The 27189-nt window shown below is 38.7% G+C and overlaps 3 protein-coding genes and 1 pseudogene across 3 annotated transcripts; 3 read left to right on the forward strand and 1 right to left on the reverse strand.

Moving 5' to 3' along the window:
- Nucleotides 1-2704: 2704 nt before the first annotated feature.
- LOC131902057 (olfactory receptor 52E5) lies at nucleotides 2705-3646 on the forward strand. Its single transcript, XM_059253104.1, has one exon. The coding sequence runs from the start codon at nucleotides 2705-2707 to the stop codon at nucleotides 3644-3646; it is 942 nt and encodes a 313-aa protein (XP_059109087.1).
- Nucleotides 3647-6216: 2570 nt separating this feature from the next.
- On the forward strand, nucleotides 6217-7044 carry LOC131902059 (large ribosomal subunit protein uL16-like; annotated as a pseudogene).
- A 9004-nt stretch (nucleotides 7045-16048) lies between these two features.
- On the forward strand, nucleotides 16049-16996 carry LOC131902062 (olfactory receptor 56A3). Its single transcript, XM_059253109.1, has one exon. The coding sequence runs from the start codon at nucleotides 16049-16051 to the stop codon at nucleotides 16994-16996; it is 948 nt and encodes a 315-aa protein (XP_059109092.1).
- Nucleotides 16997-21470: 4474 nt separating this feature from the next.
- Nucleotides 21471-23396, reverse strand: LOC131902060 (olfactory receptor 56A4-like). Its single transcript, XM_059253107.1, has 2 exons — nucleotides 23148-23396; nucleotides 21471-22160 (listed from the first exon to the last, which is right to left on the reverse strand). The coding sequence occupies exons 1-2, from the start codon at nucleotides 23394-23396 to the stop codon at nucleotides 21471-21473; spliced, it is 939 nt and encodes a 312-aa protein (XP_059109090.1).
- Between the last annotated feature and the right edge of the window lie 3793 nt (nucleotides 23397-27189).

Consider the following 27189-nt stretch of genomic DNA (forward strand, 5'->3'; position numbering starts at 1 on the left):
CCTCTTGCATAAGCCTCCCAAGTGTTGAGGTTTGTGTATTACCAGACTTCTAATCCCATTGAATTTTTTATCTCATCAACTTTGGACACTCCTTATTTTTATTTTTTTCCTGACATTATAAATGAGTTATCTCTGTTCTTTAATTTTTCTATCAACAATATTCTTTCTGTAGCTCTCTCATTAATACAACTAATATTATCATGATATATGACTTTTATTTTTTAAGCTTTGAAAATACTTAGCAGAATTTAGACATTTCAAGATACTAACAATTGCATCCACCATTAGGAAGCAATTAGTACATTGGTTTTATGTTTGTTCCATCTAGAAGCCTTTGATGGAAACATGAAAGATTGTTGGAAACATAAAAATGAAAGTCCAAGTAGGACAATTCTATAAGAGTTCAGACTAATAATGTTGGTCAGAAAATTCTGTTAACAATAAAATGTAAAACATCAAAGTATAGAGATAAGGAAAAACATACATTCAGATATAAATAAAATATAAGTATGTAGAACATTTAAAAAACAGATTAAACATGCCATGGTAGTTAAACAAGATAAAATAATTTAAATGAAGGAAAATTCATTCAGTATTTTCATGTCTTAGAAACTGGAAATGTACTACATATTAATAGAGATCAAAATGCATTACATGAGAAATAATGAGAATTTAAAATCAGAAAATGGACAGTGGATAAAAAGATATATTCTTGAGATATATCTCTCCATTTCCTCATCATCTCAGTAATAATGATGATTACAGTTAGTAAATTCTACATTCAGGGCTGAATAAGCAAACTACAAATCTATGTTATAGTTTTCAGAATATCCCTGTGTGTTACACCAACCACGGAATCAGTATTGTCACCACTAAGCTATATATTTTAAAAATTATTGAAACTATTGATTAATATATAGCATGTACACAGTATCATACAATGTAGATAGATAGGTAGATAGTCTTTACTTGACCTTCATTTACCATCTTTGTAAATGGGAGCAGAGGTGCAAATCTCAGACCTGCTTTAATACTTATAAACACTAAGAAAGGTCCTTAAATGTCACCTAGATGTCTTTTCTCCAAAACAATCTGAAGTATTATTCTTTTCAGTTAAAATAACTATTTGGTCTATTATGTTCTGAGGCAAGGACTAGGAATAAATACAAAGATAGATCTAATAAAGGGTCACTGGATGTGAAAGCCACTGATACTGAGTTTCATATGATCAGAACCAAAGGTAGAGAAAGACTGAGATAACCCAACCCAGAGAGTAAACAAATAGCAAAATGCTAATTATAAAACATATTTGGAATTAATTCCATAGTACATTGGTAAAGGAAATGGGATATCATATGGCACATGCCAATCTAAATGGAATATATCGTCATACTTTCAAAGCAGTTTTTAATGCCTATCTTATAGCCATAGGTATATTTTGTCTTTAAACTCCATGACACCATAGTAGAATCCATTGTACTCAAAGGAACATCAAGGCAACACAACCCACAGCACTGCTGTAGATATGTCACTGCCTACCCAACAAGCCCAGTCGATGTCTGGCTACCACCTGTGGCCCAGAGTCTACCACAGAATTCATCCTCTGTGGTTTATAGTTAAGTAATAGGATAATTTGCTCACACCCATTACCTCATCACATTATAAATTACATCCATGCCACTGATGACTCAGACCAGAAAACAATGCAACAGATGAATTCAGTTTTGCAGTCAGCTAGCCAGTAACTAACTTGGAAATATCCTCGCATACTGTGTCAGAAAAAACTAGATATAGCACTAACACAATGGAGGAAAATGACTGCTCTTCATATTACTCCACCCTTAAAAATATTCTGACATTGGTTACCACTTTACAATAGCGTAAAGCAATTGCCCATTTACAAAATGCATCATAAAGTTTAAAAGATCATGAATCACAGTAAGTCTGAAATAAATTGGTGAGTGGGTAGTGCTGTTAGTGTAATGATTGTAATATGGTGCATGACAGGATTTTACATTTCCAAGAGGGATCATTGTTTTAGGGAATTGTGTAATAGTTTTCAGTTGTCTCTAAATTCCTTAATTCCATTCCATAGTCTAAATCCAAACCACTGTCTATTCCATCCCTCATCTTTACTGGCTTCTCCACTGCCACATGTATCAATTTCTCTTCTTCTTTGCAAGAAATGTATTATTCCCCTCAACAACCTGTTGAATCATCATCTCCTAAACCCAGTCCAGTGATATATTATACACTGTACACACACACACACACACACACAGAGAGAGAGAGAGAGAGAGAGAGAGAGAGAGAGAGAGAGAGAGAGAGAGAGAGAGAGAGAGAGACTCCATATTGGTTATATATTTTATGTGTTAATTAGCTAGTGTGATTATCAATAAACAGTTGCTAAATTAATATGTGTGTGTGTGTATGTGTGTGTTCTTAAAGACTGAGAGAATAAATGACAGAAGTATGTGTTTGTTTTAAGTTTGAAAGTTTTCTACATGGTTTTCTATAAATGTGGAGCAAATTTTTCAAAGTTAAAATATCTTCCATTACCCTCTGTAGGTCTCATGTGCTATATTATGGAATTGAAGAATGGGTTTTCCACTTCTGCAAGAATTACACAACATACTATGGAAGAAGCTAGGGTCTCTCAATGGAAGCCAGAAAGCTACAAGAAATGTGTTCATTTCACACTAGCATGCTTCATTCCAACAAGACACAGTTCCACCCTTCCTCCTTCCTCCTGATAGGGATCCCAGGGCTGGAAGATGTGCACCTGTGGATTGGCTTCCCATTCTTTGCAGTGTATCTAATAGCTGTCCTGGGGAACATCATCATCTTATTTGTGATCCAAACTGAACGCAGCCTCCACCAGCCCATGTTCTACTTCCTGGCCATGTTGGCATGTACTGATTTGGGCTTATCCACAGCCACCATCCCCAAGATGCTGGGCATTTTCTGGTTCAATCTCAGGGAGATTGTGTTTGGAGCCTGTATCACACAGATGTATACCATTCACATATGCACCGGCCTAGAATCTGTGGTGCTGACAGTTATGGCCATAGATCGCTATATTGCTATATGTAACCCACTGAGGTATAGCATGATCCTCACCAACAAGGTGATAGCTATTCTGGGTGTAGTCATCATAGTCAGGACTTTGGTGTTTGTGACTCCGTTTATATTTCTCATCTTGCGATTGCCTTTCTGTGGTGTCCGGATTGTTCCCCATACCTACTGTGAACATATGGGTTTGGCAAAGCTAGCATGTGCCAATATCAGGGTCAATGTCATTTATGGATTAGTTGCTTTCTCAGTAGGATACATTGACCTATCTGTGATTGGATTTTCCTACATCCGGATTCTCCAAGCAGTCTTCCGCCTTCCATCCTGGGATGCTCGGCTCAAGGCTCTTAGCACATGTGGCTCCCATGTCTGTGTCATGTTGGCCTTTTACCTGCCAGCTCTCTTCTCCTTCATGACACACCGCTTTGGCCACAATATCCCTCATTACATCCACATACTTCTAGCCAATCTGTATGTGGTTGTTCCCCCTGCCCTGAATCCTGTTATCTATGGAGTCAGAACAAAACAGATAAGGGAGAGAGTACTAAGAATGCTTAACCCTAAAATCCACTGATATTTACCTCCATGATCTTCCATAACAGTTCAATAAGAAAACAATGACAGTCAGAAATAAACATTAGAAACACTTTCTGTTAAATTTCCACAAGACAGTAAATGATCACAATAGATTCTAGAAAAAAATTGCTCACCTCCTTTCACTGTCCCTCAAAAGTCAGTTCCATTACATGACCCTTCATGGCTCATAAGTTAATACACACCATCAAAAGATATTACATAAAGGTTCCAAATTCTCTACTCTAACCTATGGGAGGTACAACAAAACCCTTTTATTTAAGCCCATGATAGCATAAAATTCCAAGAGGGAGAAAAGGAGGTTGGAAAAAGTTGGTGCCCAGTAGCTACCTTGAGTGATATATTTCCATATAGAGATTCTATCCAGTCACTTGTCAGAGCTAAAGTTATAGTGATAAAAATGGCACAGAGTATTATCAAAACCAAGAATAGTGGTAAAAGATGAACAAGCATCATAAAATATACATTTAATCTCAGGTTCAGGCCTTTTCTGGAAGTTTGACCTGAAATCGACAATAAAACTCTTTGAAGGTAGGTGTGACTACTTGAAATCCCAGTTCCTGTGAAGCTGAAACAAGAGGATTGGGACACATCTGGGCCCATCTTGAGCTACACAAGATGAGTCTGTTCCTGGCCACATAATGAAGTCATTGCCCATTACAATAAAAAGCTCTACCAACTTAGCTGTACCCTCAGCCCTGGAGATCATTAGTTTAAGTGAAACAAACCAGACTAGTAAAAATAAATATCGCCTGTTTTTATTTCATATGCAGTCTAGGTTTATATATAAATGAATATGTATGACATAAAAGATTGTAACTGGCTGTAAGATGGGAGAAATAGGAAAGGGAATGGGTGGAGAATAAGAGAGAATGATGAATACATATGTCAAAAGCAAAAATGTGCACTAACTTCAGGGGCAATAGTTACTCTAATTTGGGAATCACAGGAAATAAAGACCTGAGAGAAACACTCAAGAATTTAAAAACTTGCTGTGCTTCTGGTTCTCCAGCTTCTTCAGGGCTACCAAAGCTGTATTTCTCCAGGGAAGAAAATGTATCTGAACTCTAATATAACTAATATAAATTTTCCTTTCTAAGAAACAGAATATGGAGCTATCCCTGTCTGTTAGAAGGCACTATGTCCATCCAGTAAGTTTGACCTCATAGAAAAATGAAGGTATCAAGCCATCTCTGTGGTACTAGTGGGATTAGAAAAGTTGTGATGATGGCATATGGGACTAGATCTGGAAGGGAAATTAATGAGAGTCACAGGATAGAGAACTGGTAAAAGGCAAGGTATAGATGGTACCAACCCTAAGCTAGACTCACATACTCTTTGGGAGGACCTGGATTATACAAAAGGACTCAATGATCTGAACAAACTTAACGGAGGATATCTTGAGCAGCCTTCCTCAAGTGCTCATAAGAGTATGAAGCAGAATGTAGATTTGGAGGAGAAAGAATTGCCTCCACCCCACTACTGTCCAGGTGGTTATCATTAATTAAAAACATTACTAGTCTACCTCTTACTTCCTTTCTCATTTTCTAATAGTCTCAACTCTTCTTTCTGTTCTTCAGTTCTCCCACACACATGCCCCTTGTTCTTTCTACTCTCATTTCAGTTTATTTTTCCTCTAATTTCAGACATTTCTTTTTCCATCTCCTTACTGTCTTGGGAATACACATGCTTCTGTTCTCCTCATTAGTTCTATGTTCTCTCTACTCCACATCATTCAGCTCAAAGCCATTCCAATGTATAATGTTAAACCCTAGCCTAGAAGCTCCCAGCAGGGAGAAAAACTATAGCACCATTTTCCACTGGATGACTTTCTCTCTTTCCCTCATCACCCATCATCCCTCATCCCTGTTTCTAGTTCCTGCTAACCAGGTTTGATGTTGGACTGAATATGTTAAATTAAGAGAAATTCCTATCACCATCGTTATATTCTAATTTGACATCATAAGGATTACGTTCAAGCCTCTGTGCCTGGTGCATCGACTCTACACACCGAAAGCAATGACCTTTGGATCACTCTGAAAGGTCACCCGTGTGAAGGTTCTTTGAAGATCCCTGTGATGCTCTGAGAAGGTGGTCTGCATGTTCATGGGAGGAGACAGGCAGAGAGAGCTTATTGACATGGGGGAAGAAAGATAGCAATTGGAGAAAAGAATGAAAAGTGACATGAATACAGGGGTTGGGAGAAAAAAAACATGAGGGGATTTTTTAGAATGTTCTTGAAACCAGAGTCCAAGGATCCTGTGACCAATACACAACTCTTAGCCTGAAATACCAGATCAAATGGCTTTGTGCCCACAAATAAAAACACCTCAACAACAATGTCAATGGACATGTTAATATGGAAGGGGGAAATTTTCACATGGTCCCACCCCTAGACAAAGAACTGTGGGAAACTAATGACTTTTTGGAGAATTAGCCTCTCCCAAGGATCAGCCCCTTTATTGATTGCCCTATGCAGAGTGTTCAAAATTACAATTAAAAGGCAGAGACTGAAAAGACAGAAATACAGTCCTGGTGTCCTCTCTGAACATGGCTGACAATGTGAGCTACATACTTTCCTTCCAATGGTTTCTATGGCACACATTTCTAGAAAACACTAAAGAAATAGATATCTCAACCTCCTCCCCAGATTAGGGACTGTGAACTTCTTGTAAGTCAAACATCAAAACCCAATTATACCTGATTAAATCACAAGGAAAACTAGCGGCAGTAGAAAACAATCAATATTCACATAAAAAAATGTGGATGAGTTCTATTCTTCAGAATGCCACCGAAGATTCTCTTGTTATCATGGGCTGCCCCACCTGGTGTTAACAGCTTTACAAGTCGTACCCACTGTCTAACTGCTGCCAAGGCATCCCTGATGCTAAGATTTGCATCTGACTTGGGATGGAAGAAGGCAAAACTTGATGAATTCTCACTTTATGGCCACATGGTATCAGTTTAATATGAGCAGTCTCCTCCAAAACCCTAGAAGCTGACTATATTTGTACCCAAAAATACATAATAAAGAGTATTATGACGAGGATAGCTTTCATATTTGGGTGAGGCTCCACTTGACCTGCATCAACAAGATGTCTTATGCTGAGGATGACTGGCTCCAGACGGGTATGTGTGGTGCCTCTGGGAAATCCCTGGGCACAGCAGTCAGCCTTCACAGTGGCCAGGTTATCATGTCCACCCTGCACCAAGCTATAAAATAAGAAACGTGATTGAAGCCCTGTGTAGAACCAAATTCAAGTTCCCTGGCTGCCAGAAGATACACATCTCAAAGACACATGGCAGGTAAGAAATGGCTTATCCCTGATGGCTGTGGGGGTCAAATATATGTCCAATCATGGTCTCATGGACAAATGACCAGCCCTGCGTTCCTAAGGGCTTCCACTGTGCTCTCTTATACACCATCAAGCCATGCTCAGTAATAAATTTTATATCCAGTCTGCCACAGGAAAGTGGGTGATGGGAATAGTACACAGGCTTTGAAAGAATAAATGTAATATTAAAATAACTTTTAAATTTAATTCACATTAAAATCAACACTTCCCTTTAAGTATTCAAACTTCTATTGAAAGTCATTTTGTGATCAGCATATTGCTAGAAAATGAAACTCTAAGATAAACCATTTTGGTCCCCTTACTCAAGGAGAGCAGTCTAGTGGCTAAAGCAGAAACCTGAAAAATCAAGTATATTACAAAAAAAATTAGATTAAAACACAGAAATAAGACACCTTGGAAGCCCTAAAGGTGAAGGGCTATTGTTTCTCTAGAAAATACTAGGATACTAACCACAGAGAGTGGCATCATAGATAGACTGGAAAATGCAGGAGAATATACCAGAAAGCTATATGGCCATGAACCAGAGCATAGACACATGAAAGCATTTTGCTCATTTGTGGACAAGGAAGTTTGATTCTCAAAGGCTTTGTTGTCCTAGCTGATGAAACTCCACACTTGCAACCCCATAACCATTAACTTTGAAGTTTCTATGTCTCTCACTTCCTCTCATAATGGCACCTTGTAATATGAATTCTAATTGTCATATTAATAAAAAACTAGAAGCCAGATATTGGGGTAAATGCTGAAAGATTGGAGAGACAAAGGAACAAGCCACTAGAGAAACTTCTCACCACGACTGAATCCTCAGGCCGAATGGGGCAAGATTCTATCTCCACAAATTCTTTGACTGAAAGTGTCTTAGTCCTCAGCAGAAAAACCTCTAGTTCCTGTCTCCTCATGCCTTATATGTCTTTCTCCTCCCAGCCATTTCACTTCCTTCCTAGTGCTGGGATTAATGGCTTGTGTGTGCTTCCCAAATACTGGTAGCAAAGGCATGAGATCCCAAGTGTGGGGATTAAAGGTGTGTGCCACCCTTGCCTGGCTCTGTTTCTTTCCCAGACTGAATCAATCTCATGTAGTGGCTTTGAACTCACAGAAATTCAGACACATCTCTACCTCACTAGTGCTAGGACTAAAGGTGTGTGCCACCACTGCCTGGCCTCTATATTTAATCTAGAGATTGGTCCTGTTCTCTGATCCTCAGGCAAGCTTTATTTGATACACAATATGTCACCACCACAACACCTGCCTTACATCATATCCTCTCAGCCTTGGAATCCCACTGATGTTGTACTCTGTTTGTTTTCTCTGTCACCTCTGTACAAGTCCAAGACACCTCATCACCTATATTTGGATTATTGCAATGACCTAGTGGGAGAGGTAGGAAGCTGTTTGCTTTAGTTCCTTTTTTTTCCTGAAGTGTAGTTCAATATAGTCACCAGCATAGTTATTTCAAATCATATCCAGCCAGTTATATCTCTACTATGCATAGCTTCATGATTCACTCATAATAGAAAGAAAATGCTAACAGTGGCTGACAGGATCAAACACAGTCTGACCCTCAGTGACCCCTCTGAGCTCCTCCCTCAACTACTATCTAAACCAATTCATTCATCATTTGACAAAAACAACAACTTCACTTTTTTTCTTCTTCTAGGACTTGTCATTCATTGTTCCCTCTGGGCATATAGTTCTTTCTTTGTCCACTGGGTCTCCTTCATAACAATATTTAGAATGATATCCAACTACTTTATTTCCAAACATAAAATCATTCCTATCACAGCCCCCATTGAATTGTCCTACACACCATTCATTACTAGTTAATGGCTATGGATTCAAGCAATTTTATTTTTGATGAATAATCTGTACATCAAGTTGTCATCAAGTACAACCAAGAGAAACCTTAGATTTGAGGATAGGAGATAATAGAAGATATTGAATCCTAAATATCATGTTATTTTGGTGGTCATTCTTCCAGAACAACTACATCAGATTCTGAAGGAGGATAAAATTAAAGCCTAATCTCCCCCATGAACTTCAAGGGCTATTCAAGAAGAAACAGAAGGGACTAAAGTCTGCTGTGCAAACATGACAATCTATCTCCATGGAATATGTTAGGCAATGAGTTTGAAAATGCCAGACATTAGCCAAGTAAAGGCAATGTGAAATATGGATAACAAATGAGAGAAGCCCTAGAGATATGTGGGCTGCCTCGAATGAGTTTTCAGTCTGATGGACAGAGAGGAAGAATGGATTCCAAGAGGAGCTTATCAGTAGAGTCTCTGAATTGAGGAGGGTACTTAAAAGTTTGAAAGATTAAAAGTGTTACATTTGGACAGATCAGAGCCTTGGAAGAGAAAGGAGGGCAAGGTGAGAGAATTTTGAAACTCTGCAGAGAACCTACCTCCAGTGAATGTATGATGTCAGGAAACTGCATGAGCTAAGGGAAGAAGGTGATGCCCTAGGATTATGGATAAGAGTACCCAGTTCTGATAGCTATTCACTGCAGCCAGAATGGAACACAGTTCTCAGAGCACTTGGGAGGTAGTCAAAAGAGTCTTTCCTCAGTAATAAATCAAAATTAGTCATAAAGAATTGTTCTAGGTTTTTCATAACAAGTCTTAAAAACAAAGCCCTGTCCCATAAAGAAAATTATCCTCAAATAACTTATTTGTATTTCATAATGAATCTTAAGAACACTTCTAAAAGTTAACATTTATAAGATCTGGTACCCCAAAAAGCAAAGTCTCAAAATGTCTGATACAATAGCTAACAAAAATTACCAGATACTGAAATAATTAGAAAATATAACCCAAAATAGAATAAGGAAAGTAATTGGTTAGTTTAAATTAGCAATGTTGTTAGAATTAGAGGATAAGAAGTTTGAGATAATTACTGGAATTTCATTCCATATATTCAAAAGAATTAAGATATAGACAATATTTGGAAGACTTAAGCTTATCTTCTATAGCTAAAAAGTATGTTTGAAATAACAAAATAGAATTCAGGGTATATTAAACATTACATAAAGAAAAGTATGACCTTTTACTTCATTAAATTAAATAGTTCCACTGAGTAAAAAGCAGCTTTCACTAAAACCTTTTCAGTGAGATTTTTTAAATTTCCACTTGCATTTTTATGATAATAGTTCCATGACAAGAGTTGTGATAGACTAATTTTGGTTCATTAAGTTTTAGGGACAGTATATATCTGATAGGTGTATTGAGGAAGCTGACACAAACTGAGTTTGTGGACTCCATGGAAGGCACTGAGTGAACATGTGCAGCTAAGCCTGGGCACATACAGATGTGTGTGTAGAAACCCTGTATCCAGGAGATTGACTTATTCCCTACAGGACAGACAGCCAGTATAGGGCTAGATTACCAGGGAAGATTCCTTTCAAAAAGAAAGAAAATAATTTTCTTCTGCCTGTCTGCCTGTATCTCCCAGAGGGATATTTTGAGCTACAGAGAAGATAAATTGAGATCACAGTGGTTAAGATCCCTGAGGTTCCAGATGTACAACTACCCTGGCCACTTCTGGAACTAGCCAGAACTCTAGTGTCCATGGATCAAGAAACCATGCTTCAAGTTCTTGGTAAGTGACTCTGAGTAGAGGGTGCCAAAGGGTATCTACAGCAGACCTTAACAGAAGATCAGAGACCTAACTCTTAAACCTGAACTTGTGCTTTCTTTTCCTGGATCAGTACAACTGTAAGTGTCGAGACCATCTGTCTGTAATTAGGAAGCCAACGTGAGGAACTGGCTTCTGATCTTCTCTCTTTCTCTCCCTCCCTTACCCACTCCTCATTTTCTTCTTCAAGACTCAATGGAGTCAGAAATGGAAAACCTAGAGAGTATACACATCATGTAGAGCCCAGGTAGAATGATTTGTAATTTTCTGCTACGAATATAGAAATTCAGAGGTCCAGAGGACAGAATATATTTTTAAGTGGATTATTGAGTAGTAAACAATTTTGGTAGGTGTAACATCAGAGGCAGGAGCAAAAGCTATAATTGGGTGTTGGGGGAAAGATAATTCAGCAAGTTTTAGCCAAAGTTAATGGACTGCTAAAAATGACAGCTCCAGAACTAGAAACTTATGCATGAAGAAGCCATGAGCTACCTCCTATTCTGTGCACTCAATAATGTCCAAACTAACATGAGAACAGACTCCTTACATTCCTCTCTGAACTTCAGGAAGTCAGGGGTAACATAACAGTGCTTCTCTAGTGCTGGACTGTGGCCTTGTCCACCTAGAGAATGGCTCTGGCTGCAAGGCCTTCATTTTGATTTTTGACTTAAGCTTCCTAGGATTACTCATCACGTCCCTGGCTAGAACCAGAGACATTAGATCTCAGTGTCAGCCCCAATGTTGTCATTTTCAAGCTCTAGTCACAAACCAAGACTGAAATAACAATACGTCATCCTTCAACATTTTATCTAATGATAAAAAAAATCACATTAAAGCTCTTTAAGACACAAAGCAGTATTTCTTCCTCTAGGCTCTTCCATTAACTTTCATTCTTCAGTCACCAGATTTTTTATTTGATGAATAAACTCAAAATTCTTTCTTATCCCAATATGAAAGTCCTTCATTCTTTTCAGGGATTCTTTATGATCCACAAGGGAAGTTTCTTGGTCACAGTGAGATGTAGGGCTTTGTAAGGGATAAATGTAAATTTTTTCAAGGAATTAGTCAGAAGATGAGAAGGCAATAAATAATAAAAGCTTAAAGATGAGTATGGTGATAATAAGGATATTTGTAATTAGATTGAAGATGTATGTGCCATGGATACAAGAAAAGATAACAGGGATTAGGTCAATTGTCACAAATTATGGGCTTAGCAGGTATTCAGGAGGCCATGGGAGTATACAGCGGGTGACAACTAGTATTTAACAGGTTGACTCACCAGATGAATAACTCTCTCTTCAGGAGCCCTAGTAGGCAAAGTCCGTAGGGTCACTGGCTGTGGAACCTGGTTGTTATCTGTCTGTGACTTTCTCATGTACCACCACTTACCTCGCTAAAAAAGAACAGCTATGGGGTTCTTTCCTCAGCCCATTGGTAGTATGTTTTCCATCTTTGGGCACACTTATAGTTGTGGATGGTCAGGAAGATGATTTCTGTTTAATTTGTATAATTCTGATGAATAAAAATAATATCAGAACATTTTTTCTTTATTGACACAGGAAAGTAACAGTGTTCTCAATCTCAAAGATACCTAATTTTAGACTTCAGAACAAATTCAAAATAGACTAAGCTGCCCCTGTAGAATATATACAAAGAATAGCTCCCAGGTGTTTATTGCTGAATCAAGGTCAGGCTGTTTACATTGGGACATAACCCCCTACAGTAATTGACTGCACGTACTCCTAGGCTCAGGGTTCAGCCAACTAATTGTTTATTGCTATTCCTGAATTTCAGTGTCATTTTCTGTCTGGGGATGTTTACCACTCAGGCTATGTGCTTGGCCAAATGTTATTCACTGGCCAGTCAGCGTGACCTTCCTAGCCTGAGAGAAACTGTGTAACTTATCACGTGTTATGAGAATGGGTCAGATCCTGAAAATGTAACATATTATTGTCCAGATTTTGACTGTAAGAGAGAGAGAAGGAGTAATGAGAGAGTATGTGAGTATGTGTGTGGGTGTGTGGAAGGGAGCTATGAAAAGCTAGAGACAGAACTGCTGTGAAAAAAAGCTGTACAGAGGGTAAGAATAAATGTGTGTGGGTATGTGCTGAGGAAGGGATATGTAGGAACTATGTAAAGAGCAGAAAGTAGTGAGTGTGTGAATGTATGTAGGTATAGCTGAATGGGCAGAAAGAAAATGTAACAAGTAATTGTCTAAAGTTGGGCAGAGAAGAAGAAATGTGAGAGTAAGATGAGAGAGTGAATGAGTTGAGAGAGTGAATGAGTAAAGAATGAATGAATGGATGTAGTAGTGTGTGAAGGAATGTAGCAGAGTAGAGAGAAGAAATATGTATAGAAGAGAGATGTAGAACTATATAAAAAAGAGATGCCAAGGAAAATGAAGCTGTATAGAATAGAGATGTAACTGTGCAAAAGAGGTATGTATGTGACTGTGTGGAGAATGTATGGAGAATGTAACAATGTGGAGACAGAGATTTTCAGAGAAAAAGATTTTTGAAGATGAAGTAAAAAAAAGTTAGCTTCAGAAAGCATATATGTTTCCTTATTTTTCCCCTCAGATAGAAAAAGTCTAGCCCTTGCTGCCTTCATGGATTTTTTTTTTTTTGCATACCCTGGATGTGGCCTTGGAGTCAGCTCTCCAAAGGCCTCCAATACAGGTACTTAATTTATGCCTCAAATTAACAAGCAGAGGTATTGAAATAGAAAAGAACAGGTGGAGTTTTTAATGCCTGTGTGTGTCACAAAGAAAGCTCCTTAGTTACAAACTCCAACTAGAAGGTACACTCTAAATAGGTTACCTTAAGGCCACCCTCCATTGCTCTCCATCATCCACTCCATTTCACACAATTTAAAACTACTGAAAAGAAGAAGCTAGGATTGGGGTTGGGAGTATGGAATTACGAAATGCAAAAACAAGTAGGGGGGAAATAGCTATGGAATTAACTGTCATTTTTAATCAAACTTTTAGGTTTAGCACTTGAAACCAAGGAAAAACAATGAAAACCAATACAAAAAAATGAATGAAGGAAGAAATTGAGACTTATGAACAGTAAGAAGGACAGGGGGAGACAAGATGCTAGAAAACTATCCTTAGGATTGAGGCAGAGCATCATAGAAAAACCCAGATAGATGGGTAGAGAGGTAGGTAGTTAGATAAAAGATAGATAGATGGATAGATGGATGGATGGATAGATAGATAGATAGATAGATAGATAGATAGACAGACAGATATGCATTTATATATGTATATGCATGTATGTGTATATGCATGTGTATATTTGTTACCCTGGCACCACAGGAGACAGGAGTATTCATATTTCCACTACCCTTGGATCTCAAATAATTTAGACTTTTATTTCTTCCACATTTGACCCCTACCACTGAAACTATAGGAAAAACACAGAATCTTCCCTAGGTAAAAGATAAATTATTAAACTTAGCCAACCTACTTCAAAATATTGTAAGCCATGAATGAAGTGATATGTTTAAAATTAATTTTGAATTTGCCAAGCTTGTTACTAATATACCTATTACTAAAACATTGTTACTAAGATGCTTATTATTATTATTATCAAGGCTTTAAAATGGGATATTTTTTAATTTCCTCTATTCCCCTACATACTTTGTTAGAGAACTCTTTCTGGCAGCTCTGCCTGAAGAAACAAAGGTCAGAGAAGGTCCCTGGGAAAGGAGGCCCATCCTCCCTCCACTGAGATGCTATCATTACTGATGGGGATGGTCTGGAAGGAGCCAGTAAAGAACTGGAATTACATCTGGAGAACAGAAGAGGCATCACTAGACACAAAGATTCAATATGACCTCTTGAAAAAAAAAGTATGATTTTATCAGCGTGAAACTATCACAGAGTTCTGGATCTCCAGTTTCACTACCACTTTGATTCCTTTCTACTGTACTCCAACCCCATAACTACTTATTTTCTAGCATATTCCACTTTAAAAACTATTAATTTTATAATAAGTTAAGCCTGTTGGTTTGTTTGTAAGGGTGTCTCTCTCTGTAGCCCAGGCTGGCCTTGAACAGGGGATCCTTCCTACCCCAGCCTCCCTAGTGCTGGGAGGGCAGTTGTGTGCCACTGCACCTGGAACTGTTGTAAGTTTCTAAAGTCAGGGAACCAAGTACATGATCACAGAATCACCTACACTTGTTAGAGACTGCTAGATCCTAGAAAGACTTAGGTGCAACTGGCTGGTTTGAGAGGTCCCAAAATACCACAACTTGCCAAACTCCAGGGCTCCTTGAGGTCGTTCACAGTCTGGGGAAGGGAGGATGTACATTAGAATCTTTGCTGTCTGTGACAGTGCTGCTTCACATTATTTACAATTTTTTTCTCCTGCTTCTCCCCACTGTGAGATTTAGCCCTCTCCAAATAATCTATGTTCATTCTTGGAAGGCACCACTGTACCACCACCTCACTCTATATGCCCATTCTTATCATGGCTCACTCATTTGTTTTCCCCATAATTCCACAGGGTAAATAGAGTTTTACTACCTTACAAGTATAGATAGTTTTTGTTTTCCATTTTGTGACCTTAGAGCCTAAGAGAATTCTAAGGGGAAAACCTGAATGAGAAGAGACGTATAGCAATATGGGGAGCGAAAATATGTCTCTGAATCATTCAAGGTGGAAGTGAACATGAACAGAGATGGAAGGCGTTATCAAGTGAACTCCATCATTCTCACACCACTGCAACCAACTGTTCTCCTTTAGTCTACAAGGTAGGACTCCTAAAAGCATGATGATCTAAGAAAGAGAGTGGAGACCAATTATTTTATAAGGTACATTCTCTCATCAAATAAAAATTACTTTTGAGACAAAGAATTGACTACTTTCACTGTAGAATAGATAAAATATATAATTAAAGCAAAAATAAATACAATCAAAAGGCTAGAATGCTATGGGAACTAGAGACACTTATCTGAGTCCTTTTTTTGTGCCAAGCTTTTGTTGCACTATGATAGTTAAACTGAATGATAGTTTATGTGAGCATTAAAAAAGAAAATAAGGAGAAAAAAATATGTAAAAAATATGCAGTTTCACCTGCATGTGAAAATATCCTAAGTGTTTTTCTCAGTTTTAGTTTCTGTAAAGATATACCAACTCTTTTGAAGATAAATCAAATGTATAGTTAAATCCTCTTACTTTGGTCCTCTGCACAGTTAAAATGATAGTAGTATCCCCGTAACAAGGCACCAGACATAAACAGATAAACTCAGTTGACCTGGATAACCTGCTACAGTTGTGTCTAACTAAAGCAACTTGCTCTACCTTCATATAGCTATACAGAACCTAATTCTTTACATCCTAATTTTACAGCTCACTAAGAGAAAGCTGTAGGACTGTGTGACAAAATATGACAGCACACAAGAATGACACCATCTCTACTGGAGTTTCAGACTTCCTCCTAAATTGTTTTGTCAGGTCTCCCAGCTGGCAGCTCTGGCTCTCCCTGCCACTCAGCCTTCTCTTCCTCCTAGCCATGGGGGCTAATGCTATTCTTTTGATTACCATCCGCATGGAGGCCTCTCTGCATGAGCCTATGTACTACTTGCTCAGTCTTCTCTCCATGCTGGACATCGTACTCTGCCTCACGGTCATCCCCAAGGTGCTAGCCATTTTCTGGTTTGATTTCAGGTCCATTAGCTTTCCTGCCTGTTTCCTTCAGATGTATATCATGAACAGCTTTCTTGCTATGGAATCTTGCACATTTATGATCATGGCCTTTGATCGCTATATAGCCATCTGTCACCCACTGAGATACCCATCTATCATCACTGACCAATTTGTAGTCAAGGCTGCCACATTTATTTTGGTCAGGAATGCCCTTATTCCTTTGCCCATCCCCATTCTTTCAGCACGACTTCATTACTGTTGGAGAAATGTCATTGAGAACTGCATCTGTGCCAACATGTCTGTCTCTCGACTCTCTTGTGATGATGTCACTGTCAATCGCCTTTATCAGTTTGCTGGAGGCTGGACTCTGCTGGGATCTGACCTCATCCTCATCTTCCTCTCCTATACCCTCATACTAAGAGCTGTGCTGAGACTCAAGGCAGAGGGTGCTGTTGCCAAAGCCCTGAGCACATGTGGTTCCCACTTCATCCTTATCTTATTCTTTAGCACCATTCTTTTGGTCTTTATCCTCACACATGTAGCTAAGAAGAAGGTCTCTTCCGATGTGCCGGTCTTGCTCAATGTCCTCCACCATGTCATCCCTGCAGCCCTTAATCCCATTGTTTATGGGGTGAGAACCCAGGAAATCAAGCAAGGAATCAAGAGACTACTGAAGAAGGGGTGGTAGACAGACCAACTGCACCCCTGCATTCCTAATGCATGATGACTTATTATATTGATAGCAAATTGGCTGAAACACTAACTCAGAAAATTCCCATGAAGAAAGTAAGTCTAAAAAATGTTCCTGATTATACTCTTCCTTTAGAAAACACAATACCCCCTCTACAAAAATTCCATATCTCATCTAGGTGTAGTGCCTGCCTTTAATCCCAGCACTTAAGAGGTAGAGGCAGGTAGACCTTTTTGAATGTTGGCCAGCCTAATATACATAGTGAATTCCAGGACAGGCAGAATTACAGTGAAATCCTTTCTCAAAAAATAAAATAAAAATCAAACAAACAAAACATCCCATATTTCTGTGATTTTTTTAAATTTTTCCAATATTTACTAGTCTATTTTGTCTAAAATAGGAGAGTCCAAAAGAGTGAATGTTCTACTAGAAAAATAATCTCTAGCTACTTCTACATTGGCAATCTCTGCACATGTATTTTATTGGGACTGTAGACATTAGTGGCCTCAACTGAAGCTCATTGTCATAGATAATATTAATCCAATTGTACAGTGAGATTATGAACAGTACACAGTACTTTAAGAGTCAGCTTTTAATGACGCAATGTGGCTAGATCCTAGAAGCAAGTCTGCTTCATTTATGTCCACCCAGCCAACATCTTTCTCCCATCTTCCTCCGTGTTTTCATGCAAAGCTTCTTTGTTAGCCAGTGCTCCCAAAGGCTAGAGCTCCTTGAAGAACTGATATGTGAAGCAGTTTATCCTACTGGGTTTAGGAGGAGGAACATCACATCAAGCTTCTTCCTTAGTTTCTCCACACTATTGCTGTGCTTGGAACTTCATTTCTGGGATTCACAAATGTCCGTGATCTGTGTACAGGGTTCTGTTTATGTGGATCAATATATCAGAAGACACTCCATAATGACACTTAAATATACAACAGTCCATTACTAGTTGGGTGGAACTTTTCCGATCAGCTTTCTTTATTCATAAGTCTTATTAGAGATTAGAAGTACAAAGATGTAAGGAAATTCACAATTATTGAGAAACTTAGATGATATTTAGGCAAAATACAAACCAATCTAGATCCCAGGAATATTGAAGATTATTAATCTGGATCCAAGGGATCTTGACAGGCCACTTTCCTTCCTTCTACATATAAACAACTAGAAAAAAATGAGTTACTCATACATGCAAGAAGTAACTTGAAAAAGGAAAAAGAATCTAAGATGACTGAGCTTTGAGCTCTTCGTTCTAGGTTTTGACCAACTATGAATGATATGTGGAGCTTGGAACAAATAAGGAGCATCAGTCAGTTTCAGAATCTTTGTTTGATGTAAGAGGCACTAAATTAGTTGTTTCAAAAATGCATTTGTAGTCCTAAGAGTCTATAAAATGATTGACCCTCCTGAAACAGGCATCGTTCACACTGAAGAGCCTACTCCACATTTCCCTTTGAGCAGAGGCATGGGCACTTCCTGTGTTGTTTCCTCAATGACAACTGGGAAAAAGTTGGAAAAAGGAAATGGGAACATTTCCAGATACGGATCAGATTCAAGTGTACTTAAGGAGTGCTTGTATATCCACATCATTCATGGACCCACTTGCCTCCAACTACTGAAAGCAAACATATGTTCCTGCTTAACAGAAAAATCAAGCAGATATTAGTGAATATTTCAGTTTCTGTTTGCTAAAGGCTTTGGTGTTATCCTTTTTTATGATGGTCATCCTGACTGAAGTGAGAAGGAATCTGAAAAAAAAATCTAGTTTTGCTGTGAGGTGATATGATGTTACTTTCATTTTGAGAATCTTTATTGGTATTGTTATAAGTAGGCTCAATTAAGACATTCTAATATAGTAAATTTTTAAGAGTGATAGTTTTGTTAGCTATAGTTGCCTTTGTAATAACAAAGAGTATATTGTATGAACAAGATTTTGACCCAATTTTAGGTACAATTATGACTTACACTTAAAGAGACGTGAAATACACTTATGTCTCCAATCAGGTGCTAACTGTACTGTAGCGTGAATCTTAAAAATTCTTACTAATAAAATCAAACCTGGAGCAAGGTATTGGAGTGAATGCTGGAAGATCAGAGAAGCAGAACAAGCCACAGCTTCCTCGCCTCTCCAATTCCTCAGCTGATCTTACTTCCTCAAATTGGAAGCCTCTGAGTCCTCATCCAGAATGAATCTCAGCTGAACTGCTGCTAAAAGCCTAAAAGCTTAACCAGGCTCTAGTTCCTGGTCCTCACGCCTTATATACATTTCTGCTTTCTGCCATCACTTCCTGTGATTAAAGGCATGAGTCACCATGTCTGGCTGTTTCCAGTGTGGCTTTAAACTCACAGAGATCTGGATGAATCTCTGCCTCCCAAGTGATAGGATTAAAGGCATGTGTGCCACCATTTTCTGGCCTCTATATCTAGTGGCTGTTCTGTTCTGTGACCCCAGATAAGTTTATTAGGGTGCACAATATTTTGGGGAACACAATATCACCACACTGTACAGCAGCAGTAATACTGAAGACCACAGGAAAATTTTTAATATTGATTTGTTTTGTTACTATACAGGATGTGAACAAAAATGACCAAACACATAAGGCTGTTCTTTACACAGACAATCAATTTCATGTCAGGATATTTCATGTCAGGAGAATTGACCTAGATTTGGGGAATCATACATCACAAAAAAATAAAAATACAATTGACAGCAAATGCTGACATGGATGTGGGGAAGGGAAATCCTTATACATTGTTGGTGGAAGGGTAAACTAGAGCAGCTGCTTTGGAAATCAGTCTGGAGGCTCCAAAAAAAAAAATACCACCCTAGAAATAGAACTGCCATATGCAGCTCTATATCCAATAACCTTTTTCCAAGTACGTGCTCATACATTCATTTTTATTACTGCTCTAGTCACAAGTTAGTGAATCTAGTGTGATCCTGAAGACAAGAGGAAAGAAGTTCAATATTGATTTGTTTCATTACTATACAGGATGTGAACAAAACTGACTAAACACATTGGGGAATTTTTCTATTTGTAGACTTACATGAATTTTTTTTTTTTTTTTTTGGTTTTTCGAGACAGGGTTTCTCTGTGTAGCTTTGCGCCTTTCCTGGAACTCACTTGGTAGCCCAGGCTGGCCTCGAACTCACAGAGATCCGCCTGGCTCTGCCTCCCGAGTGCTGGGATTAAAGGCGTGCGCCACCACCGCCCAGCGACTTACATGAATTTTTATTTGGAGGTTAGAAGGCAGGTTTTGTTTGATGTTGGTCATATGTACTGGAGTAGAAAGAGAAGCTCACCAAGATGCTTAGCCTTCATTTTTTTCCAAGGCGCAAAGGGGTTCAGCCTTCTCAGAAAAGACTGACACCCAGCTAGCTCACTCCAGTTACTTTATTCAAGCATATGCAAGGTTAATTGGGGCTGAGAAAGGTTCCAGTTACCAAAGTTACCTTGCTCTTGCTACCCATGAGAGCAGACAACCCATACAAATCTTAGTCTCTTTTGACTATGGCAAGCCATAATCAAAAGTAAGAACTCCAGGTTTGCCAGGAGTGTCTTAGGACCAAGGTCAGTGTAGCTGCAAGCTCTTACATAGCACCAAGTACAGATTCTCCAGAGAAACAACATTTCTTCAAGGTTTAAAAAGTCTCAGCACAATTTCTCAGCCTCTACTGATTAACCCAAACATAGCAAAGGCTTTGCTGAAACATTTCACTCAAAGTCAGACACCAAGACTTTACTATTCATTTCACTTAAAGCCAGATATAAGGGCTTTACTTTACATAACACTACAAGCAAGAACATAGAATTTGTGGTTTGATCAGAGTTTCTTTTTTAATGAAATTGACATTACTTTATCAGTCTTCTAGCAACATGATTATCTAAACACAGGATGAATCCTCAGCATTTCAGAGACAAATACTTGTCTACTGAGGACTATACTATTAGACTCAAAATCAAATATCTAATCAATTTATCGATTATCTGCAAATCTTGTGACACATAACCAATTTTCACTCACTCCCTCGGTCTAAGTTGTTTATGAACAATTTTTAACCTCAAATATTTAAATAAGTCCCCCTGGTTTCCTTAACCCTTTAATACGCCCCATATCCTTTCAAAAGTGTCCCTAAAGCACTATCCTATAAAATATGAGAACCACTTAGAATGTAAAGATTGAAAAACACACAGGTGATAAACTCATATTTAATGGCTGAGTTTCATGATCAAAGACAGTCAGAATGCAGAACACAGTGTATCCTTAAAGGTTGATTTAGCATATATTCATAGAGGGGAGTGCAGGTAAACATAATAGTAATTCTGAAGTTGTAAGTTCAAGAGGAAAGTAGCAGCAGCATAAACATCATATTTTGTCCATTGTAGTTACCACATCAGACCAACAATAAAATATGCCCAGACTCACAGTCACTTCCACAAAGTCCTTCTTTGGCTAATGTATGTCAGAATTAGTGCTTGAATAGTTTGATAATCCCCTGCTTGATTTCCTGAGTTCGTACTCCATACACAATGGGGTTAAGGGCAGGTGGGATGAGATGATGCAGAACATTGAGAAGAATGGGTACCTCTGAAGGTATCTTCTTTCCTGCCTTGTTTGTGAAGATGAAGACTAGCAATAGTGTATAGAAGAACAGAATAAGGATGAGATGTGAACCACAAGTACTCAAAGCCTTGGTGACTGCACCTCCCGACTGCTGACACATAACAACCCTCAAGATGAAGCAGTAAGATAGCAAGATGAGCACCAGATCAGAACCTAGTAGGCACCAAACACTCACAAACTGATAGAGCTTATTTAGGTGAATGTCCCCACAGGAGAGCTTTGCTACAGAAATATTGGCACATATACAGTTCTCCACCACATTGCTGGCGCAGTAATTGAGTCTAGCAGCCAGAACTGGAGTGGGCAGTGTAGCTAGGAGATTGCGGAAAACAATAAAAATGGCTGCATTGATGACAAACTGGTCTGTGATGATGGATGGGTAGCGCAGGGGATGGCAGATGGCCACATAGCGATCGTATGCCATGACCAGAAAGGTAGACGATTCCATAGGAAGGAAGGTATTCATGATAAACATCTGCAGGAAGCAGCCCACAAAGCTGATGGGTTTCATGTTGAACCAGAAGATGAGCAGGACCTGCCAGAATTATCATTCCCATAAATTCTGTGTATTGTAATCCTAGAATACCTAGGAAATACTTAGGAAATTCATCAGCTATACAGTTAAAACCATCCAAATCCTAAAAACCACTGGGATGATATCCAAATTTGAAATATTTTCTACATCCATGTTGATCTGAAGCAGTGGTTCTCAACCTCCCTAATGCTGTGACTCTTTAATACAGTTCCTCATGTTGTGGTGACCCCCAACCATAAAATCATTTTCAGTGCTACTTTATAACTGTAATTTTGCTACTGCCATGAATCATGATGTAAATATCTTATAAGCAGGATATCTGATAAGTGACCCTTATGAAAGGGTAGTCGATCCCCAAAGGAATTGAGACCCACAGGTTGAGAACCACCGATCTACAGAATCTAGTTTATACCTTTTCTCTGAGTCTAGAGACCAAGATTTTATTGTAAAAGCATTTGATATCCCTGTCTTCAGTTGATCTCCTTGGTTCTTAACCAATTCCAGTGGATTCTTCTGCCATCTAAGGATGCACATATCACAGGAGGATCAAAGATGACAAGTCCAATGCTTACATTGGAACATTCTCCAGTCCCTTCATACTTCAAGTAATCTTCCCCAACATGTTTCCTAGTGAAGTATATGACAAACAAATCCAACTAAATTCTTGTGAGCAAATTCTAGATCCCTTGGACACAGGAGTAGGAAATTTCAGGGTCAAGGAGAGTATCTTTCTAATTGAGGAGAAATTTGAAATTTGAAATATCACTAACAGACATTAGGAGAGGAGTCATCATTTGGGAGACAACTAAAGATTCAAAAAATAGGCATTAAAAATTAGAGGAGACACAGTTTGCAATTGAGAGGGATCTGGTGTGACAGTTGATTGACACATGGAGCATTTTTCTTCAGAAATGAGAGGATACACACAAGCAAAACAAAAAATTATCTAGCTAAAGATGAAAAATGAGTGGCCTGGGAGGCTCTGACCTTGGGGATGACTGTGAGGCAGAGGATGACATCAAGCACAGAGAGGATGGCAAGCAGATAGTACATGGGCTCGTGCAGAGATGTCTCCTGATGGATGGTGAGTAATAACACAAAGTTGGCCCCAAGAGCCAAAAGCAGTAGAGGAGCCAAGATAACAGATAACCAATGCTGTGTGTCCTGCATTCCTGGAAAGCAGATCATCAGAAATTCTGTCACCTGAGTCCCTGTGTTGTTGGGAAATGGTACCATGATGGCAGGTAAGGCTGAAAATAGCTGAAAAGAAACAGGCAAGAATGCAAGGGTGACACTGTTTTATCAACAAGATTAATGTATGTCCGTTTTTATTCTAATTGGACCTCACGGCTTCCTGTTGAAACAATTTCCATTAACACTCATAATTTCATAGAAAAATAATAACTTCCTTCATATAAGTTCTAAGCCCAGATAAGCTCCATAGTTTACACTCAGATGCAGCCACACTTAGAGGACATGTTTTGCTTTGTGTAAAACACACTGAGCTTCACATATGTCATTTCTTTCCCTTAGAATACATCCTTTTGTCCCCAAATAATGACCTCCTTCTTGCCACATTCTTACTTGTACCAAAAGCTCCACTTCTTGGAAAAGACATTTCTTGTTAAGCATTTTAAACATCTCTCTTTTCTTTTGCACCCTTATGGTCCTTAAATGGCCAGGTATTTTGTCAATAAAATATTGATCAAATTTCCATAGTCACACTTACACTTTTAATTTGTTTTGAAATGTTATAGATAGAATCTTATCTTTTTATTATAGCACAGAGAAACACTAGCCAACTGGTGGAAGATGGGCATTCAATAACCCCATTGCAAATGTATAGGCCTGTTAGATTATTGAAAGCACCATGTCTTTGACAAATATATTGTGTTATTTACAATCTCAATATTTTTTCTCTATAAAGACTACTATAACTGCTGCTTAACACTCAGGAACAAAATGTGAAAGAAACAGAAAGTAAAACATCATTTAATGATGAAACATACTTAGCTCCATGATACAGAGACACAAGTTGGGACTGAGATGGAAGCCTCTTCCCTGCCTGCTACCTTTCACAGTACCAGAATGTGGTATGCAGACTGCTGGGGAGAAAGGAGACCATTGTGAACTCTAAAACTATGACACCAACCTGACAAGCAAGATGTGACCACTTGTACAATAGTGGCATCACTGCTGTAGGGATAACTCACCGTCCTCTGCATTTGAGACCCACTCCACAGTAGAGATCCCTACCTGCCATTATAAACCCCCTAGGAGGGGACTTAATTCTGTTGTTTGAATAAACTGACATAGCACTGAGTTACCTTTTAAAATACATGTTTATACCCATAGACACCACTTTCAACCTTAATCAGAGAAACCCTTCTTTCTAATGAACTGTGATGGAAGAAGAGACTTGCAGCTGCTTATGGTCCAGAGAATAAATGGTAGTTGGTTAGTGCTCAACCCTAAACAAGACATTGATACCATCTCCTCCAAGGCTCAGGGAACATTGTAAAAGAAGGTTCAGAAAGGTACAGGTATGAGCCAGAATACAGAGAGAAGGGCTGCTAAAGGACATCTTCTGGGCAATAAAAAGTCACTGCAAACCCAGACTGTCAACAACTACAGATGACACACTGACTCTGCATAGAAAGGGGCCCATTAACAACTAGGCAGGGATGGAGCAGAGACCTAAGGGACTTTATCCCTAACTGCTGAACTATTTACTCTGGATAGATTGCAAGAAAAGGAGAGTCGTCGCCTTCAGTTGTGGACCCACTGATGACTCCGCTGAGTTCCGATGGACAGTCCCAACCCAACAGTCACATAGATGGCCCTAATTAAATGTGCCACACAACAAAACCAAAAGTCATAAATCTGGGAAATGGGCAAGCAGGGAGGAGAGGGGCTTGATATGTGGGTAGGTAGATAAAAGAAGATGGAAAGAACAACCATAATGCAATATATGTATATTTATATAATATATATTATATATATAATTATCAAAGAACTAACTTAATAAAAATAATAGTGACTAGTGGTGAGAAAAAAATAAAATGACTGAAGAGTAAAAAATCCATATAAAAATACACTTACCAATACGTTTCTGTATCACTAGCTTCTTCATTTTTTATCCATATAAAAATACACTTACCAATACATTTCTGAATCACTAGTTTCTTCATTTTTTCTGAGAGGTGAAGTTGTTAAGCTGGGTTGCACTCTCCTCTGGAGAGGCAAACTCATCTCATATCTGGATTTTGGGAATGCTCTTTGGGGTGCTTATGACATACAATCTAAAAATATTCCAGTCAAGATTTAGAGATATTCCATTTTTTAATACATACAACAGGATTCCAACAGCAGTTTTCTGATCAGTCTCAGATCAATTGGCTGTTTCTCTGATTATCTTAAGTCGCAGTTTTGACTGATCTCTAGCCTTCCAATATGAAAGCACCCACCCCTAGCTTTTGGGGAATTCTAGATTCCTTTTTCTTTTCTTTTCTTTTCTTTTTTTTTTTTTTTTTTTTTGGTTTTTTCGAGACAGGGTTTCTCTGTGTAGCTTTGCGCCTTTCCTGGAACTCGCTTTGGAGACCAGGCTGGCCTCGAACTCACAGAGATCCGCCTGCCTCTGCCTCCCGAGTGCTGGGATTAAAGGCGTGCGCCACCACCGCCCGGTCCTAGATTCCTTTTTCATACTCTTATTTCTGTCTTGGATTTATATTTCTTAGCCACCTTTCTTAAGAGGATCAATGCACATAAAGACAGAAGACAAGATGGGTTTCTATCTTTCTTTGTTTCTGTCAGTGAGCAAGAATACAGACATGCCCTATGAACTCAGCTGACCCACACCCTGGCCTGCTCAAGTTCTTCTGACACCAATTATCCTTAGGGTCTTCACATACTAACATACACAGAATGTAATAACATCCTGAAATAAATAACAGAGTCAAAGGGCAAACTTCAAGGATCATTTAACTTGGTTTTCTGATGCACAGTCCTGAAGTACTTACTAAATTTTCTCTGCAGAACAAATTTGACTACTCCGTGGTCTGGGGACAATGTGTGACTCCTCAACTTCTCACTAGCCCTGTGATTGTGACTTTGGGATCTGGATGCTTTTATATAAATAAATGCAGTAGTCATTCTCCAGTGGGTGGAAAGACACAGGTTTGGGAATATTGCTCCCATGGGGTCCTGCTTCTCTGAAGATACACAGACACATCCAATGTAAATAATAATAATATAATAATAATAGATTTCTGCTTTAAACTCATGTATGGTCTCTCTGGAGATGACCAGGTACTACATAAGCTGCTGTGTATTGCTCCCAGTGGGAGAGGGTATCACTCAGGGACAAAGAAGATGCATGGATGATTTTTTAAATTATTTTATTTTTAATTACGTGTATGTGGGGGTATTTGCACAAGAGTTCTATGCCCACAGAGGCCAGAGGTGAGTTACAGGGGGCTAAAAGCCACCTGACATGAGTGATGGAACCAAACTCATGTCCTGAGCAAGAGCAGTGTGTGCCTTTAACAGCTGAGCCATCTCTCCAGCCTCAGTGAGCAGGGAAATCCAAGGAAAAACTACATTGGAAGTCTTTCTCACTCCTTTTAGAATAACCATCACCAAGGAAAAAGTAGGAAATGATGGTAATGATGCCAGGTAGCAGGGACTCTTATACATTGTTGTTGGGAGTATAAACTCCTCCTGCCATTATGGAAATTGGCACAATGGTTCTTAAAAGAATTAAAAATACAACTACCGTATATCTACCTCTATCACTTCCTGGTCTATGTGCTTAGGAGAAGGCATGATTCAGGAATGAGAACAGTGGTTTTTCCCGGTATGTAAAATGAGAAAAGCCCTGTTGGGAGCGAAAATAGTTGGGGCAGGATTAGGATAAGTCTGATGTTATTGATAGCATGCAGACATTTGAGAAGAGATAGTAATTTACTTTCCTAATGAGTTAATTAGGAGTCCTCCTCTCTACTCATAGCTGTGGTGGTAACTGAATCTC

Source organism: Peromyscus eremicus, unplaced genomic scaffold (genome assembly GCF_949786415.1).
Source record: "Peromyscus eremicus unplaced genomic scaffold, PerEre_H2_v1 PerEre#2#unplaced_1634, whole genome shotgun sequence".
NCBI lineage: Eukaryota > Metazoa > Chordata > Mammalia > Rodentia > Cricetidae > Peromyscus > Peromyscus eremicus.

Excerpts from the sequence above, each read along its gene's own strand:
- LOC131902062 (XM_059253109.1), top strand. The coding sequence starts at position 16,049 with ATGACAGCACACAAGAATGACACCATCTCTACTGGAGTTTCAGACTTC.
- LOC131902060 (XM_059253107.1), bottom strand. The coding sequence starts at position 23,396 with ATGGTACCATTTCCCAACAACACAGGGACTCAGGTGACAGAATTTCTG. Across the intron at positions 22,161-23,147 it reads GCCTCACAGTCATCCCCAAG|GTCCTGCTCATCTTCTGGTT; the intron begins GTCAGAGCCTCC and ends TAATTCTGGCAG.
- LOC131902057 (XM_059253104.1), top strand. The coding sequence starts at position 2,705 with ATGCTTCATTCCAACAAGACACAGTTCCACCCTTCCTCCTTCCTCCTG.